The 14,907-nt window shown below is 51.5% G+C and overlaps 1 protein-coding gene across 1 annotated transcript in view; it reads right to left on the bottom strand.

Moving 5' to 3' along the window:
* GLI2 (GLI family zinc finger 2) overlaps positions 1–14,907 on the bottom strand; it is a 260,200-nt gene that overhangs the window by 55,163 nt on the left and 190,130 nt on the right. The window contains exon 3 of the mRNA XM_061135214.1: positions 13,693–13,798. Within this exon, the coding sequence (XP_060991197.1) occupies positions 13,693–13,798 (106 nt within the window). The remainder of the gene's footprint in view (positions 1–13,692; positions 13,799–14,907) is intronic.

Below are 14,907 nucleotides of genomic sequence, written 5' to 3'. Positions count from 1 at the left end.
TGAACCCCCTCTCCCCACACACAGATCTAAGCCAAATCTAAGCCAAGTGACTGAGTGTCATATGGTTCCAGTAACGACAAGCTGTTAGGAAAAGACAATCCCCTGGCTCCTTCCCCCAACCCAAGCTAAAGCTCGCTTTGGTGCCTTGACAAAATCACCATGCTGGACTATGTCCAACAACCAAGACAGGGAAGCAACCTAAGTGTTCATCAACAGAGGAACGGATAAAGAAATGGGGTGCATACACACACACAGACAGAAAGACAGACAGACAGACACACACAGACAGAAAGACAGACACACACACACACAGACACACACAGACAGAAAGACAGACACACACACACAGACACACACAGACAGAAAGACAGACAGACAGACACACACACACAGGAACATTACTCAGCCATTAAAAGGGATGAAATAAAGCCATCTGCACCCACATCAACGTTACTGTACTAAGTAAGCCAGACAATGACAAATATCGTATGATATCACTTATATGTGAACTCTAAAAAATGATACAATAGGAACAGGCAAACAGACTTAGAAAACAAACCTACGGTTATCAAAGGGGAAGGGTTGGGAGGGATAAAGTAGGAGTTTTGGATTAACACACTACTATATACAAAATAGATAAACAATAAAGTCCTATTGTATAGCACAGGGAACTATATTCAAGGTGTTGTAATAACCTATTTAATGTAAAATAATCTGAAAAAGAATATATATAACTGAACAACTTTGCTCTATACTTGAAACTAACACAATATTGTAAATCAACTATTCTTAATTAAAAAAAAAATCACCATGCTGGGCCCTCTGGGATTAGGGAGGGAGTGTGGACACAGTAGCCTGCAAACAGTACACAAGATGCTAGAGCCAAACTAGGGGTGGGATGGAAAGGTTTCATTCACTCTTCTGGGGTAGTCTGAGCAGGCTTCCTGTAGGAGGTGGCATCTGAGTTGGGCCTCAACTCTCACAGGGGAATGAAAAGGAGTCAGTGAGTGGGGCAGGTTTGGTGTTCTGTGATAGAATAGTTGAAAAAAAGGTGGGTCAAATCGGGAAACCTTGACTAGCAGAGTCAAGGGGCTGAAGCTCAGACCAGACAGCTGGGTTGTGAGAGAGCATGTGGGGAAACTCACGAAGGAAGGGTCAGTAAACTGTGCCAGGTTAGAACAGGAAGGTCCCTTCACCCAGATGCTTTATTACAGGAGCAGAGAGGCCAGGGACAGACTGGGAGAAGCTATTTGCAGCACAGGTAACCAGCCACTAAATGAGTAGCCTTAATATAGAAAAAGCTGAGTGAGATGAGTAGGAAAAAGACAACTCCATAGAATAATGGGCAAAAGAACTGAAAAGGCATTTCGTGAGAAGGAAATGTTATTGGCAAATAAATATATGAAAGGATGTATTCAGCTTCATTAGTGACAAAGGAAATGGAAAAATCGAATCACAGGAGATGCCATTTTGGCAAAAATTAAAATGTGGATGACCTCACGCTGGGAACAAGGATGCGGAACAGGCTGAGTCCTTGAACTTCGCTGGTGGGAGTGGCTCGGCAAAAAGTCTGGCAACATCTAGGAGGGTTAACACGTGAATACCCTGTGACTTAGCAATTTCATTCTCTGACACACATTTATTCTAAAGAACGGGCAGTACTTGAGCCCCGGAGATCAGTGCTAGAGCATTCACTGCAATGATGCTCAAGACAGCAAAAGCACAGATGCATCTCAGGTGCCTGTCAGGCCAGATTGCTTCAGAGCAGTGAGAATTCACAAATTAAGAGCACATGCATCAATGGAATGACTCTCTGGAACATTCTGTGACCTGTGAAATCAGGTTTCCCAAGAATCCATCTGAAACGATTCTATTTATATAAACCACACAGAGCAAAACCAAACAACGTATTATTAGGAGAGTCAGACCCCAGGTCTCAACGGACATGAATTTGAGCAAACTTCAGGAGACACAGAAGACAGAGGAGCCTGGCAGGCTGCAGTCCACGGGGTTGCAGAAGTCAGATGCAACTCAGCAACTGAACAGCAGACACCAGGTAGAGCTGTTACAGATGCAGGAAGCTGATGACTCCCAGAGACGGGGAGCTCCGAGGAGGACCCTGGAGGGGCACGCAGGGCCCCACGGTGCCAGCACATCCCCCATCCTTGGGCAGGTCAGGGCACCAATGGTTACTGCTATTCCTCACATCACAACCATGCTTCTGCTATGTTCCTGTACGTCTTCAAAGCAATAAGACCAACTTTTTAAAAAGGCGGCCGGGCAGAAGCTGGCTGAGTGGACGGAAGTTCTGGGCTGGGGAGTCGAGAGACCACAGGGCTGCCGTGGAGAACCTGTGGGCCGCTGAAAGGTCCAGTGGTTGTCTCCAGGGTCCCTGGGTGGGCTCATCTTGGCCACTCCATCTGTCTGCTGCCAGGTTCCCTCCTAGCCAGCCTCAGCTAAGCCTAACCCTAACCCTGCTCTGTGACAGACAGACATCTGTGTACACACGTAATCCTTCAGACATTCCGCTCACCCTGTAGAGACCCACATGCTCCACCAGACCTAGCTGAGCGCCAGCTCTCAGCTGTCACTCGCTACGCAGGGCAGACCCATAATAAAGAAATCACTGTGTTCAGCTGACAAAGAGCAGATTTCTTGCTAAGTAAACAGCGATGTTTGGGTAAGGAAATTAGGTTATAAAATTGCGCCTACAAAGGAGGCCATACAGATGGATTTGGTTAAGACCTAGCCACACAAACAACCGGGGTTAATTCAATCACTCACCCTTTATCACATTTTCTTTTCATCAGAGCAGAAGGATGGGAAGGTTATCAGCGTTTTCAAACATCCAAACCCCCAAAGCAGAAAAAACAAGAGGGGAGTTATCAAGGAGGCTTTTTTCCCTAGCAAACTGATCACCTGTTGACTTGTGCAGGCTGAGCTGGGTGGGGGATGGGGAGGTGATGGATTCCATCCACGTGTTTTGGGAGGCAACTGGCTTAGCTCCCCCCTAACAAAGTACCTGGGGGCTTCCTTGGTACCTCAGCTGACCAAGAATCCACCTGCAAAGCAGGAGACCCCGGTTCGATTCCTGGGTCGGGAAGATCCCCTGGAGAAGGGATAGGCTACCCACTCCAGCATTCTTGGACTTCTCTGATGGCTCAGTCAGTAAAGAATCTGCCTGCAAAAGTGGGAGACCTGGGTTTGATCCCTGGGTTGGAAAGATCCCTTGGAGGAGGGCATGGCAACCCACTCCAGTATTCTTGCCTGGAGAATCCCCACGGACAGACGAGCCTGGTGGGCTGCAGTCTGGGGTCACGAAGAATCGAACGCGACTCAGCAACTACGCCCAGCCCAGCGCTGCACAAGGCACCCGAGGTGTGGGACAGCTCCAGGGACGCGGGTCCTGCTTCTGTAAGACAGGTCACCCTTGGCTGAGCACAGCTGCGGAGAACCTTCCAGAAAGACATGACTTTATGGGGATGGTCCCATCACAGGGCAAATGCAGGGGCTGTAAGGGGACCTATGGGTGGGAGTGAGGCACTCCGTCTCAGGGTTGGGAGAGGGGCTTTGTTAGGCTTCCCTGGAGTCTGGGTTTAAGCAAGGAGAAAAGGCCTGGGTGGAGGGTGGCCTGCATAGAGGGGATCTCCTCTCCAGCGAGAATTCTTCGACTCTGGGCTGGGCCAGCCAAGGGGGTGTGTGGAATTTCCTTTCCTGGCTGTCTGTCAAAACTAGACGGATAATCCCAAATAGTTTAGATAAGACATCTTGTCTTCCTAAAGGTGGGTGTGCTGCCAATTTTTACCAAGCTTCCAACTGCATTAGTACGTGCTTTGAAAAGGGCCTGGGAGTCAAGGCCCCTCATTAGGACAAGGGCAACTCCAGAAAGACTGTGGAGCTGGAGCTACCCCCACACCCCGGCAGGCAGGGGCCAGGGGTAGTGTGGGCAGGGACAAGCCCCTGTGCCTTCCTGCTGATAAATGCTTTCCACTCCTGGCTTCCACTCCTGGCTTCCCCCACCACCCCACCCAAGCACACCACTCTGTAACTGCCCTCCCTCCCCCTCCCAGGCCAGTAGCTATCTGTGGGTGCCAAGGTTGCATCTCCTTGGGCTGCATCCCTCACGCCTTGATGCAAGGCTAGCACACTGAAGGCAGTAGGTGAGTGTCATCAAATGAACAGGTGCTGAGAAATTCCCCACTGAGGGGAGCAACAACTTAACGCTGCTTTGCTTGGGCAGGACAGGTTAAGTTCACATGTCAGGCATGCAGCTCCTGGAAGGGGAAGACGAGAGAACGGGCTCCCACAGTGCCAGATACACTTCTCCATGGGTCCCCGAGCACATCATTGATGCAGCAATGCTGGCTGCAGTAATGAAGGCTTGGGGAGCAGCTGCAACAGGACTCAGGGGCAGTTCACTGCTCACAAATCCCCTCAACAGATGTGGACTAAGGCTGGCAGGAGTGACCCTGAGTGATCGCACTTGGGACACAGATAAATCCAGGAAGAAAGAATTAACCTCAATAAATGGATGCATTCCGGGCACTGGCAGCAGCTTCCACCCAGAGTGAACGACATGGACACAAGCAGTGGAAAAAGAACCCCCAGGTCAAAGGCCAATCTGTCCACCCACACCTGAGATTTTACTGTTAGTGATTAATTCCTTTGGATTGATTATAGTGCTAATAACACACCAAAGCCCTAAGACCTACAATGAGATGCCCCTTCCTCCCTGAGAATAATCACAGGAGAAAGAAGATCTCAGGCTTGAGGGTTAGATCTCACTTTCTGACTGAGTGACCTGGGGAAGCCCTTAAATTCTGGATACCTCCAATTTTCTCCTCTGTGAATGGGGAAGAATTATCGTGCAACTCACAGGGCATATGAGAGGACTGGACAGAACATCATCTGCCCAGCACCCAGCAGAGTGCCTGGAACAGAACACGGGTTTCCTCCTGGTGTCAGCAGGACAGTGAAAAGAACAAGCCATTATCCAGCAACCATCAGCTACCAGGACCTGTTCTGTTTCACACTACTCACTCACCTAACTCTCACAAGCACCCCATGAAGGGGACTGTGTTTAAAGATGGGGAAACCGAGGCCCTAGAGGTTACACAGCCAGCCCAAGGATGTAAAGGGTACGTAGACGGCACAGGATTTGAACTCTGGCCTCACGCTGCACTGCTTACACCCTGGGAGTGTAGGATAGGAACAGCCCAAGATGATGGGGGCCCAGCAGGTCAGGAGAGAAATGAGAAAGGTCACCTCTCCACCCAGCAGGACCTTTTCCCCAGAGGAAGTCCTCCCCATGCCAGCTCTGCACACCCTCCCCTGCTGCAGACCCACCTCATTTCTGCACATCAAGATCTGCTTTACTCTTGGGGCCCCTCCTGCCCTCAGCTGACCACACGGCTCTCCGCAAAGCCCAGAGTCAGGCAACAACTCTTCTGCGAGGGCCGGCATTCAGCAAAGATCAAAGAGCAAGCTGCCTTATCAGACACGCTCCTCATTAAACTTTTACGGGCAGATTCCATTATAAATGAGCTGCCTGTCCCATGCCACTGAGCACGTTCCTGGAGCTGAGGATCTGAAGCTCTCTAAGTGTGAGAGGCTTCCACAGAGGGGTTGGGGCAAAGAGGAGCCCTCTAGAGTCAAACTCTCCGGGTTCCAGTCCCTGCTGTGCTGCTTACTAGGAGAACGTCCCTGGGGACAGCAGCCAACACTGTCGTGCCTCAGTTTCCCCCGTGTATCCAGCAGGTGTGAAGATGCTCAAGAGATGCTGATGAGGGTTTGTGATGGTTTAGTCGCTAAGTTGTGTCCGACTCTTGTGACCCCATGGATTGTAGCCCCCGCCAGGCTCCTCTGTCCATGGGATTCTCCAGGCAAGAATACTGGATTAGGTTGTCATTTCTTCCCCAGGGGAATCTTCTCGACCCAGGAATCAAACCCACGGCTGCTGCATTTCAGGCAGATGCTTTACTGACTGAGCCACGTAGATGACATAATCCAGAGGGCCGGACATAGGCTGCTGTGGCTGCATCTCAGTTAGTCTGAGCCCAGCATCTTGCCACCCAGAGAGAGGAAAGGACCTGCCTCGAGGGCTCTTTAAGGGCCACGCCCACCCCAGGGAGGCAAGGCTCCACACCGACCTGTCACTCAACTCTCAGACAGCCATGGACAGAGGGGGAGATGCCCTACAAACTGCCTTGTCCCAGGGGTTTTCTAGGTTCCACGTTCACCCGCTGGGCAGTTCCTCTGAAGAAGTGGTCAGCCTTGCAGCTTTTAAGAAGCACTCCCTGGAGAAGGAAGGGCAGTGTAGACTGACAGGGAGGAAGACAAGGCCCTTCCCTGGTGGGCAACCCTGGGCCTACCCAGCATTTTGGCCTAGGAGCCAGGCGGACAGGCCCTTCAGAAGTCTCTTCCCCTGCTCCATCGCACTCAACAGAATCACGCGTGATTGCTGAGGGCAGAGAATGCTCTTCTTGAAACACAAATAAAGCCCATCCCCCTCTGAATGTGAACCTGGTGTTTGGGCCAAGAATCAAGAAAATTTCCACATATCTTTCTGCTCCCCTAGGTGGCTGGCTGAGGACAGAGCTGTCAGAGGCTGAGGACAACGCAGGTCAGCTGCCAGCCGGGCCAGCTGTGTGTTTATCAGTCTGTGAGCGTGGCATCTTGATGGAACACTGACTTTGGAAAATGCCATCTTCAAATCCACCCAGACCCGACAGTTCATGAGCTCAGCCAGCAACAGCCAAGAAACTACTTTCTTGAGGGAAGTGGGGATGACCATCTGTATTCATGTGTAGCTCAACCCTGCCACCCGCTCCTCCTCTGTGCAGGGTGGCCTTGGCTGTGACTGCTGAGTACTGTCCCCCCGTCACAGCTCAGGATCAGCCAATGCAGGGGAGCAATTAGTGGTGGTCCGGGGTCCAGGCAGGTTCTGGGGTCACAAATGTCAGAGGTCAGGTATGGAGCCCAGTGAGTGGAGAGTGGAGGGGACCGTCCTCCCTACAGTTGAGATGCTGTGTCTGTCCCCTTTCCTGCCCTCCCCCTCTCACCTCTGTATGCACATCTCCTCTGCAGGCTGAGAATACGAAGAGACCCAGGTCATCTTGCGGGCATCTGTGAGAAGATGATGAAGAGGAGGCAGGGGATGTCTGACGCCCATATCGCAGAGTTGTTAGCACGGAGGGAAAAGGCCTAAATGCTTGCTGGCTCTATGACTCTGGACAACCAACACATAGCTCTGGGCCTGCTTTCTCAGGCATCAGATAAGCAGGGTGGCCTGTGGGTGCCTACAAACAACCAGACTCCCACACCTCACCTGAGCCTGAAAGTCTGAGCTTCTGGGGTCACTGCCTAGGAATGTGCATCTTTAAGACACATCCTAGGTCAGATTTACAGCCAGGTTTGAGAACTGCTCCATGAGCAGTTCTCTCTAGCCCTTCTGGGCTGCAAGCAGCTGAAACTGGTCCTCTATGAAGCCCCAGGGCAGGACTGGGATGGCGAGGACCCTACAGACAGTGTGGCGAGTTGAGAATCCACCCAGCCTCCTGCACCAGGAATATGAGCTTCTGCCCTTCTGGCAAGCATGTGAGTGAATCTGGGCCCAAGGCGGTCCCCACTCCCATGCACACCGAGACGGTGGGGGCTCCAGCTGAGGGCCCCACTCTGCCCCACCTCAGATCTTGGTTCTCCACATGACCTGCTGAGCCTAGTTCCAAGGGGCAGGGGTGGAGGAGATCCACAGACCTGTTCCCTGCTAGTAGTCACCAGGTGATGGGGAGACCACAGGACCTTCTCTCCTGCCCTTGAGAACAGACTCTCGGAGACTCAGGAGCCCGTGCCCATGGTGGGGTGGGGGTGTCACAGAGGAACCACACCTGACCAGCAAACACACCCTCCCATCCATCTGTCTCCCCATCACCCGTGGTTTGCACAGGTGACGGGGGCTGCATCAGCAGTCCTGACCATTCACTCTTCAGGAACCATCTAAGCATTCGTAAGCTGTGCAAGGCCTGTGGTGGGTCTGCACCTCCAGGGGACTGGAGGGCTCCGGAGAGAGCTGGGTGGTGGAATGGCTATCCATGAGGAAGCTGTCCAGCTGGGTGGCGCTGGGTGGGTTTCACACTCTAGACCCACTGCCTGCTCCTCCCACGTGTAGCTGCCTGCTTGGGGAGGTGTGAGGCCAGCCCTGGCCAGACTCCTCCTCTGTCTGACCACAGGGATTGCTGGAGCCCATGTCCTTCCTATGGTCTCCCACTTCTCCTGCCCATCCTCTAGCAGCTCCTACAGTTACCCTGAAAATGAATCAGGCCACTCCCTCCCGCTCCTGGTCGCCAAAAGGAGAAAGTCCAAATTCCTCAACTGGGGAGGGTGGGCGGCGGTGGGAGAAGACCCCTCCTCCCTCCATCCTCAGTGGTACCTCTTCAGCCCCATTTCCCACCTCCCCATGCTACAGCCCCCAGACAGCATCCCCTTCCAAGGTCACTCCATGGCCTACCTCTGCCACAATGAACCCCTCTCTAATAGGCCAACAGAAATAACAACAGCGATCACAATGCATCCACTGCAAGTTTCCACACTGTTCCAAACACGCTATTTGTATTACCCCATTTAACTTTTCAAATAACTCAGTAAGTGGGATAGGTACTATTATCGTGCACTTTTATAGAGGCGAAAACTGGGGTTTATCTGTTCAGATTGATTAGATGGTTACCTCCCAAAGCTGGTGTGTTCAGTCCTGGGGTTCAAGCCCAGGTAGCAGGGTGAGGGGCCAGTGGAGGGGCGCTCCTCCTGGAGCCACGCCCACCACGGCCAAGAGAGCCAATGGGCAGAGGCCTTGGGTGCCAGCAGCTGAAGAGGCTCTGAAGGTGGGACAGGAGATGACACTGCGTCTCATTTGCTGCACGATGTTTGTGTAATTAGATATATTTGGCAACGACGAGGAGGAGTGTCTACAGCAGGGGCTTGGTGGATGCAGCGTTCCACCAGGCTCAGACCACATTGATCACAGAAGTCACAGCCAGGGAGCCCACTTTTTCTCCTAGGCTTTATCCTGCTTCCCACCTGGGTGGATGAAGGAGTGGGTTTCCCAGGGTCCCAGGCTAGCCCTGAACACGTGCTGTGTTCCTCCTGTGGCCTGGCGGGCTGGAACCAGGATAGTGTGGAGCCACTGGGAGCCCACCCTAGGAGGTGGGCCTTGGGGGGCAGGTGGGCTCCTCAACCTTGAGGGGAAGCAAGCAGGCCCACCTTGCATGGATGACATGTGAAAATCGGTGCACCTCTCTGAACCTCAGTGTCTGCAGCCATAGGATGCGGATTATAACCTCATTTCATAGGCAACCAGGAAGCTCAACTGATACAGCCCCACCAGGCTCCAGGGCAGAGCTTGGCCCCAGCAGGCCCTGCACAAATGACTGACACCCTTTGCTGTCTCCTACCGGGTGGTGCCCGGCTTCACCACTGAAACTTCGTGATCACAGATGAGCTGAATGGTGACACCCAGAGATGTCTGTGTCCTAATCCTTGGAACCCTTGAATGCCACCTTCTGTGGGAAAAGGGGCTTTGCAGGTGTATTTGAGTTAAGGTTCCTGAGACCGGAAGATGATCCTGGATCTCACAATGAAACATCACTGGCATCCTTCTAAAAGAGACAGCAGAAGAAAACTACTGCAGACGAGAAAGAAGGCGATGTGAGAAAAGATACAGGGGACACAAAGGCAAGGAGGTGGGAGGCAGGGATCACAGGCGTGCAGGCAGCCTCCAGGAGCTAGAAAACACAAGGAGATGGATTCTCTCCTGGAGCGGGAAGGTTCCAGAAGGAAACCAGCCCTGCTAACACCTTGATTTTAGGCCCAGAAGACTTACATCTCCTTACTGGCCAGGAGAAAAGCAGGCCCAGAAAGGGGACATGACCTGTGTCCAGCCCTGACCTAGGGGATGACAACGTCTGGAGAAGGCTCAGGGACCACCTCTTACCCACAGCTCTCCATTAAGCCAGGGACTAACAGTACCAAGGGCCCCCTGATTCAGTCACAAGTTCCTGCCTGCAGACAGAGCATCTCAAACCTGTAATGCGTGTCAAACACAAACGGTGGGCCCACCCTAGAGGCTCTGACTCAGCAGGTCTGGGCCCAGGCCTGAGACTCTGCATTCCTAGCAGGCTTATGCTGCTGGTCCAAAGGTTTGGGGAACCACTGAATTTGGGGGCAGAGTCCTACTAAAGGGCTGTATGAGCTTCCAAGAAGGAACTGTGTGGACACACGCAGGGGACCTGTGGTCACACACGTGCTCCCAAGGGAGAAGCCGGTGTCTGGACGAGGGCCGTGATTAGGTCTCTAACTCTTTCACCCCCTGAGTCGGGGGGCGGGGCCCTAATGATGAATCACTTAACCACTCTGCTGCCTCAGTTCCTTCATCTGTACAACGGGGCTGACACGAGAGCACACCTGATAGGGTTGAGAGGATTAAGTAAGACGAACACATGAAGTGTTTACAGGCAGAGCTTATCCAAAGGTCAGAGTTACTCTGAGAAATGGCAGTTGTTAACAGCGAGGTGTCCTTATAACCCATCACTGTCCCTAGGCATGCGGGGCCACGGGTGTCTGGATGTTCCCCGGCAGAGTGACACATGTATGCCTGCCTGCACGCTCCGCAAGGAGCTCTCAGCCTTGCCCTGGTCTCTGCCCAGCATGGGGCCCCTTGCCGGGAGCACTTCGTTGTAGGCTGGTCAAGCCCAGGATCTGTGTCATGGAATCAGCCGAACAGCTTCCAAGAAGAGAAAAACAGCCATTTCAACCCCCTCCCGAAAAGGATTCAGCTCCCCTGATACTCAGAGGATGCTTACTGCCACCAGCTGAGCAACTCTGCCGTTGCTCTGCACCAGCTCTAATAGGACACACCCTCCAGAAGCTGCCTGAGCTGTGGGCAGAGGGCTGAAATGGCCCCACCACCCACCAGGGGGACACAAGCCTGCCCACGGCAGGTCCTAGTCAAGCAAGCACCAGCTGCAGGCACCGAGGTAAAACGCAAAGATCCAAACATGTCACAGGGGATAACCTGAAGGGACTCCCAGTGGGCAAACCTGGAACAATTTGAACAACAAAATGAATAGTGATAGCAATAGAGTATAACTCTTGGAAGAACGCAAATATTCACATGTTGATTTGATATAAAAAGTGATCAAGTAAATAGATAAATGGGGAGAAGAGACAGAAGTCTTCCTTACAGTAGAATTCCAATCGATAAACGTGGAAAGAATCACAGAAATAGAAAAATCACCATTTGGCAAATAATAGTAGTTACTGTTTTTGGCAACAATCATCAAAGGATGCTTAAGTGAGTGGCTGAAAAATATTATGAGAAATAGGAATTTACATATTATCCAAGTACTGTCCCAAGAGAGACTTGCAATTATCAAGGGACTAGCTTTAAAGTGGAGAAACTCAGCACACCTCACTGTCAGCAAATAATCAAAGTTAAGATTTCCAGGGATGAGAAGTATGGCCGTCATGGGCCCTGGACATGATGTTCTAGGATGGGAGAGCACCGCTTCCATGGCAGTATCCCCGCAATGCATCATCTGAATTTATCAGGAGGCAACATCAGGCAAACACAAACTGAGCACATTTTATACATTAAGTGGCCTTTCCTCTTCAAGTGTCAAGGTCATATGTAAACTGGTACAGCCACTATGAAGAATAGTAGTGGAGGTTCCTCAAAAAACTGAAAACAGAGTTGACACATGATCTAGCAATCCAGGGTATGTATGTCCTGGGTACATACCCGGACAGAATTCAAATATAAAAAGATAACATGCACTCCTATGTTCATAGCAGTGCTGTTCACAATAGCCAAGACATGGAAGTAACCTAAGTGACCATTGGCAAATGAATGGATGAAAATGTGTTACATATATACAATGGAATATTACTCAGTCATAAAAAAGAATGAAATAATGCCATCTGCTGCAATGTGGATGAATCTAGAGACTATCATACTAAGTGAAGTAAGTCAGAAAGAGAAAGACAAATAGCACATATTGCTTATATGAAGGATCTAAACTATTACATTTCTATGAAACAGACACAGGCTCACAGTTATAGAGAGCAGAGAGGGAAGATGGAGAAGGGAAAGACTGGAAGTTTGGGATTAGCAGATGCAAATGATCACATATAGATGGATAAACAACAAGGTCCTACTGTATAACATAGGGAACTATATTCAACTGATAAACCATAATGGAAAAAGAAAAAAAGAAATGTGTCAAGGTCATGAAAGGCAAAAGAGACTGAGCCATGTCCTGGGGTAAAGATGACTAAGGAGTTATGACAACTAAATGTAAGGGCTGAATCCTGAACAGAGGAAAAAAGGATATCCACAGGCAACTGATGAAATTTAGATAAGATTTATGAGTTAGTTAATAACACTGAACCAGTCTTTGGTTATGTTAGATATGAACGTCTAAGGAACAGGGTGAGGATATACAGGAAATCTTTGTGCATTTTCACAACTTATTTTTAAATGTCTGAGATTATTCCAGAGTACAAAATATCTTTAAAAAGCAAACAGACGTCCCAGATCTGCTCTGTCCTGGGGTGAGCAGTGAGTGTAGGAGTCACCTGCCCCCTGATCGGGCACAGTTTTGAATATAGAGAGGGCTCAGCAAGTTTTGACTGACTTTATTCCAGTGGGAGCTGGGAGAGGTGGCAGGGTCTGTCTTCAGCAGGTGGAATGTGTGGAGGGGGTTCTCTGCTCAGCAAACATTGACTGTGAACTTATTACACACGTGTCAGCCATCGTCAAGGCAGGAATCAGAGCAAAGCCCAGAGTCCGCTGAAGGCAGTGTAAAAACAGCTCATTCCGGCGTTGCAGGGTGGTGGTAATCCAGGGGAGGGCCACCACTCAGGGTGGGCTTCCCAGAGAAGGTGGCTCCTGAGCCAAGGCTTCAGGGGTCTGGAGAAGGGGACATTCCAGGCGGCTGGGCAGCAGGGGCTGAGACCCAGGTACACGGGGGCTGGAACCATAAATGGCAGCTTGGCATGGAATGGGAGATGTCTGGTCAAGAGGCACAGCAGAGATATAGGAGGTGGGGCAGAGGATTTAGTCTCTTTCCTGGAAGCAAAAGGGACACGGCAGCAAGGGCTCAGGTCTTGGCATCATTAAAACCAAGAAAAGAGACACGGGCTACAGGCTCTGAGTCCGAGGGTGGGAGCAAAGAGGGACAGAAGCAGGAATAAAGAGAGACATGCAGGGGACCGCCAAGGGGTGGTGGTGGTCTCAAAGCAGGGAGCAGGAGAGGCCCCAAAGTGTAACGTTGAACTTGTCCTTATCAGTAGGGAGGCTCTAGAATTCACTGTCTGAACTGGGATACTTGAGGGCGTGAAAGGGGGGTGCTCTGAATGATTATGTTGGAACAACATCGATCCAGAGTCTCCTGACGTATGTGGGGACTTTGGCCTGCAGAATGTCCCCGCTGCCTGGATGGGGAAGAGTCTCGGGGCGCTGATGGACACAAGCGGGTCACGAGGGAGGGGGGGTGCACTTCCCTGCCAGGAAACCAGAGGAGAGCTGGGGTTCACACGACAGCCCCCCTTCCCACGGGGTCAGCGCTCGCCTCGGTGGCACGGGTGGACGACGTCCACTGCGGGGCGGAGAGGCTGAGGCCAGGCGGCGGTGGAACTTACCGGTGCACGCCGGGGACCGAGTGAGGCTCGTAATGGTAGCGGCCCTCCTGGTGTCGCATGTCAATCGGGAAGGGGGCGTGGAACGGCGGCAGGAGATGCGGCGGCACTGTGCAGGGGAGACAGAAACAGGGCTTCAGAAACTTTTCCCCTCCCTCGAAAAGCAATGTTCAAAGGGCTTTAAAGCTCGATGAATTTCAGAGCAAGAACGGCCAGGACAGGGGGGCTCCGGGGTGCCCAGCTATCACACACCCACGAAGGGGGATGAATAAATAATCAAAGTCAGCCCGAGAACCCTACATCTTTCACATAAAAGATCCCCAACCGCGCTCTTGACAAAGACAAGCAGCTAAGCGCTCTTTGAACTCGGGGAGATGACAGACTTGGCCGCAAATCAGGGCTGACAGCGCCGACAGGCTTCTGCGCATCCCGGCCTTGGCTGGATGTGGCTCCGGCAGCCCCGGGTCACGGCATCCGGGCTCTCAGTCACCCAGGCGGAGGTGTTTACCTAGAACGGGCTGCGGAGGCAGGACCGCTCCCGGCTGCGGCCAGCCTCCGTCAGGCCAATCCCACCGAGCCGCCCGCCCCGTCCTGCTGGCAGCCACAGTGGACACCTCTGTGGGTCTGTTAATTCTCCAGCTCTTAATATTAATTACAGACCCCAAGTGCTCCGGCCCCCGGGATGCCAATGCCAACACGTGAGACCCAGCTTCCAGAGTGCGTCAGCCTCCTGTCTGCACTTGGCCTGCCCTCCACAAATCATCATGATAATTGTAGGATGCTCTTTGCTTATTAAAAAAAGAAAATTCCTGGGTACCCTGGAGGCAAACATAATTATAGGCCTTAAGAAAACAAGCCTCTTTAAAAAGCAGTGAGACTGGGAAAGGGCTAAGATTTCTCAGTCAGCTCTCACTCAGGCTGAGAGCCACCGGCCAAAGAGGATGAGTGTTGAGTCTAAATTACCCGAGTTTAAAGAAGTCAGGTGGGTTTGTTTTCCACACGCACAGGTCAGCTGACTGTCAGACTTGAGGTGATAAAGACACACAAATAATGCTGTGGGTTTTGTCCAAGCGGATCCTAGTACTGGAAGCACCAAGAAATCTTTTCTGGTTGTGGTAAAATACATGTAACAGAAAACTTACCATGTTAACCATCTGTAAGCGTACAATTGAGTGTGCCTCCACCATGCATCACCAGAATTCTTTCCATCATCTCGAA

The sequence above is a fragment of the Dama dama genome, chromosome 33 (assembly GCF_033118175.1).
Source record: "Dama dama isolate Ldn47 chromosome 33, ASM3311817v1, whole genome shotgun sequence".
In the NCBI taxonomy this organism is placed as follows: Eukaryota; Metazoa; Chordata; class Mammalia; order Artiodactyla; family Cervidae; genus Dama; species Dama dama.
The sequence above is the reverse complement of the archived record's forward strand: the minus strand, read 5'-3'. Positions and strand labels throughout refer to the sequence as shown.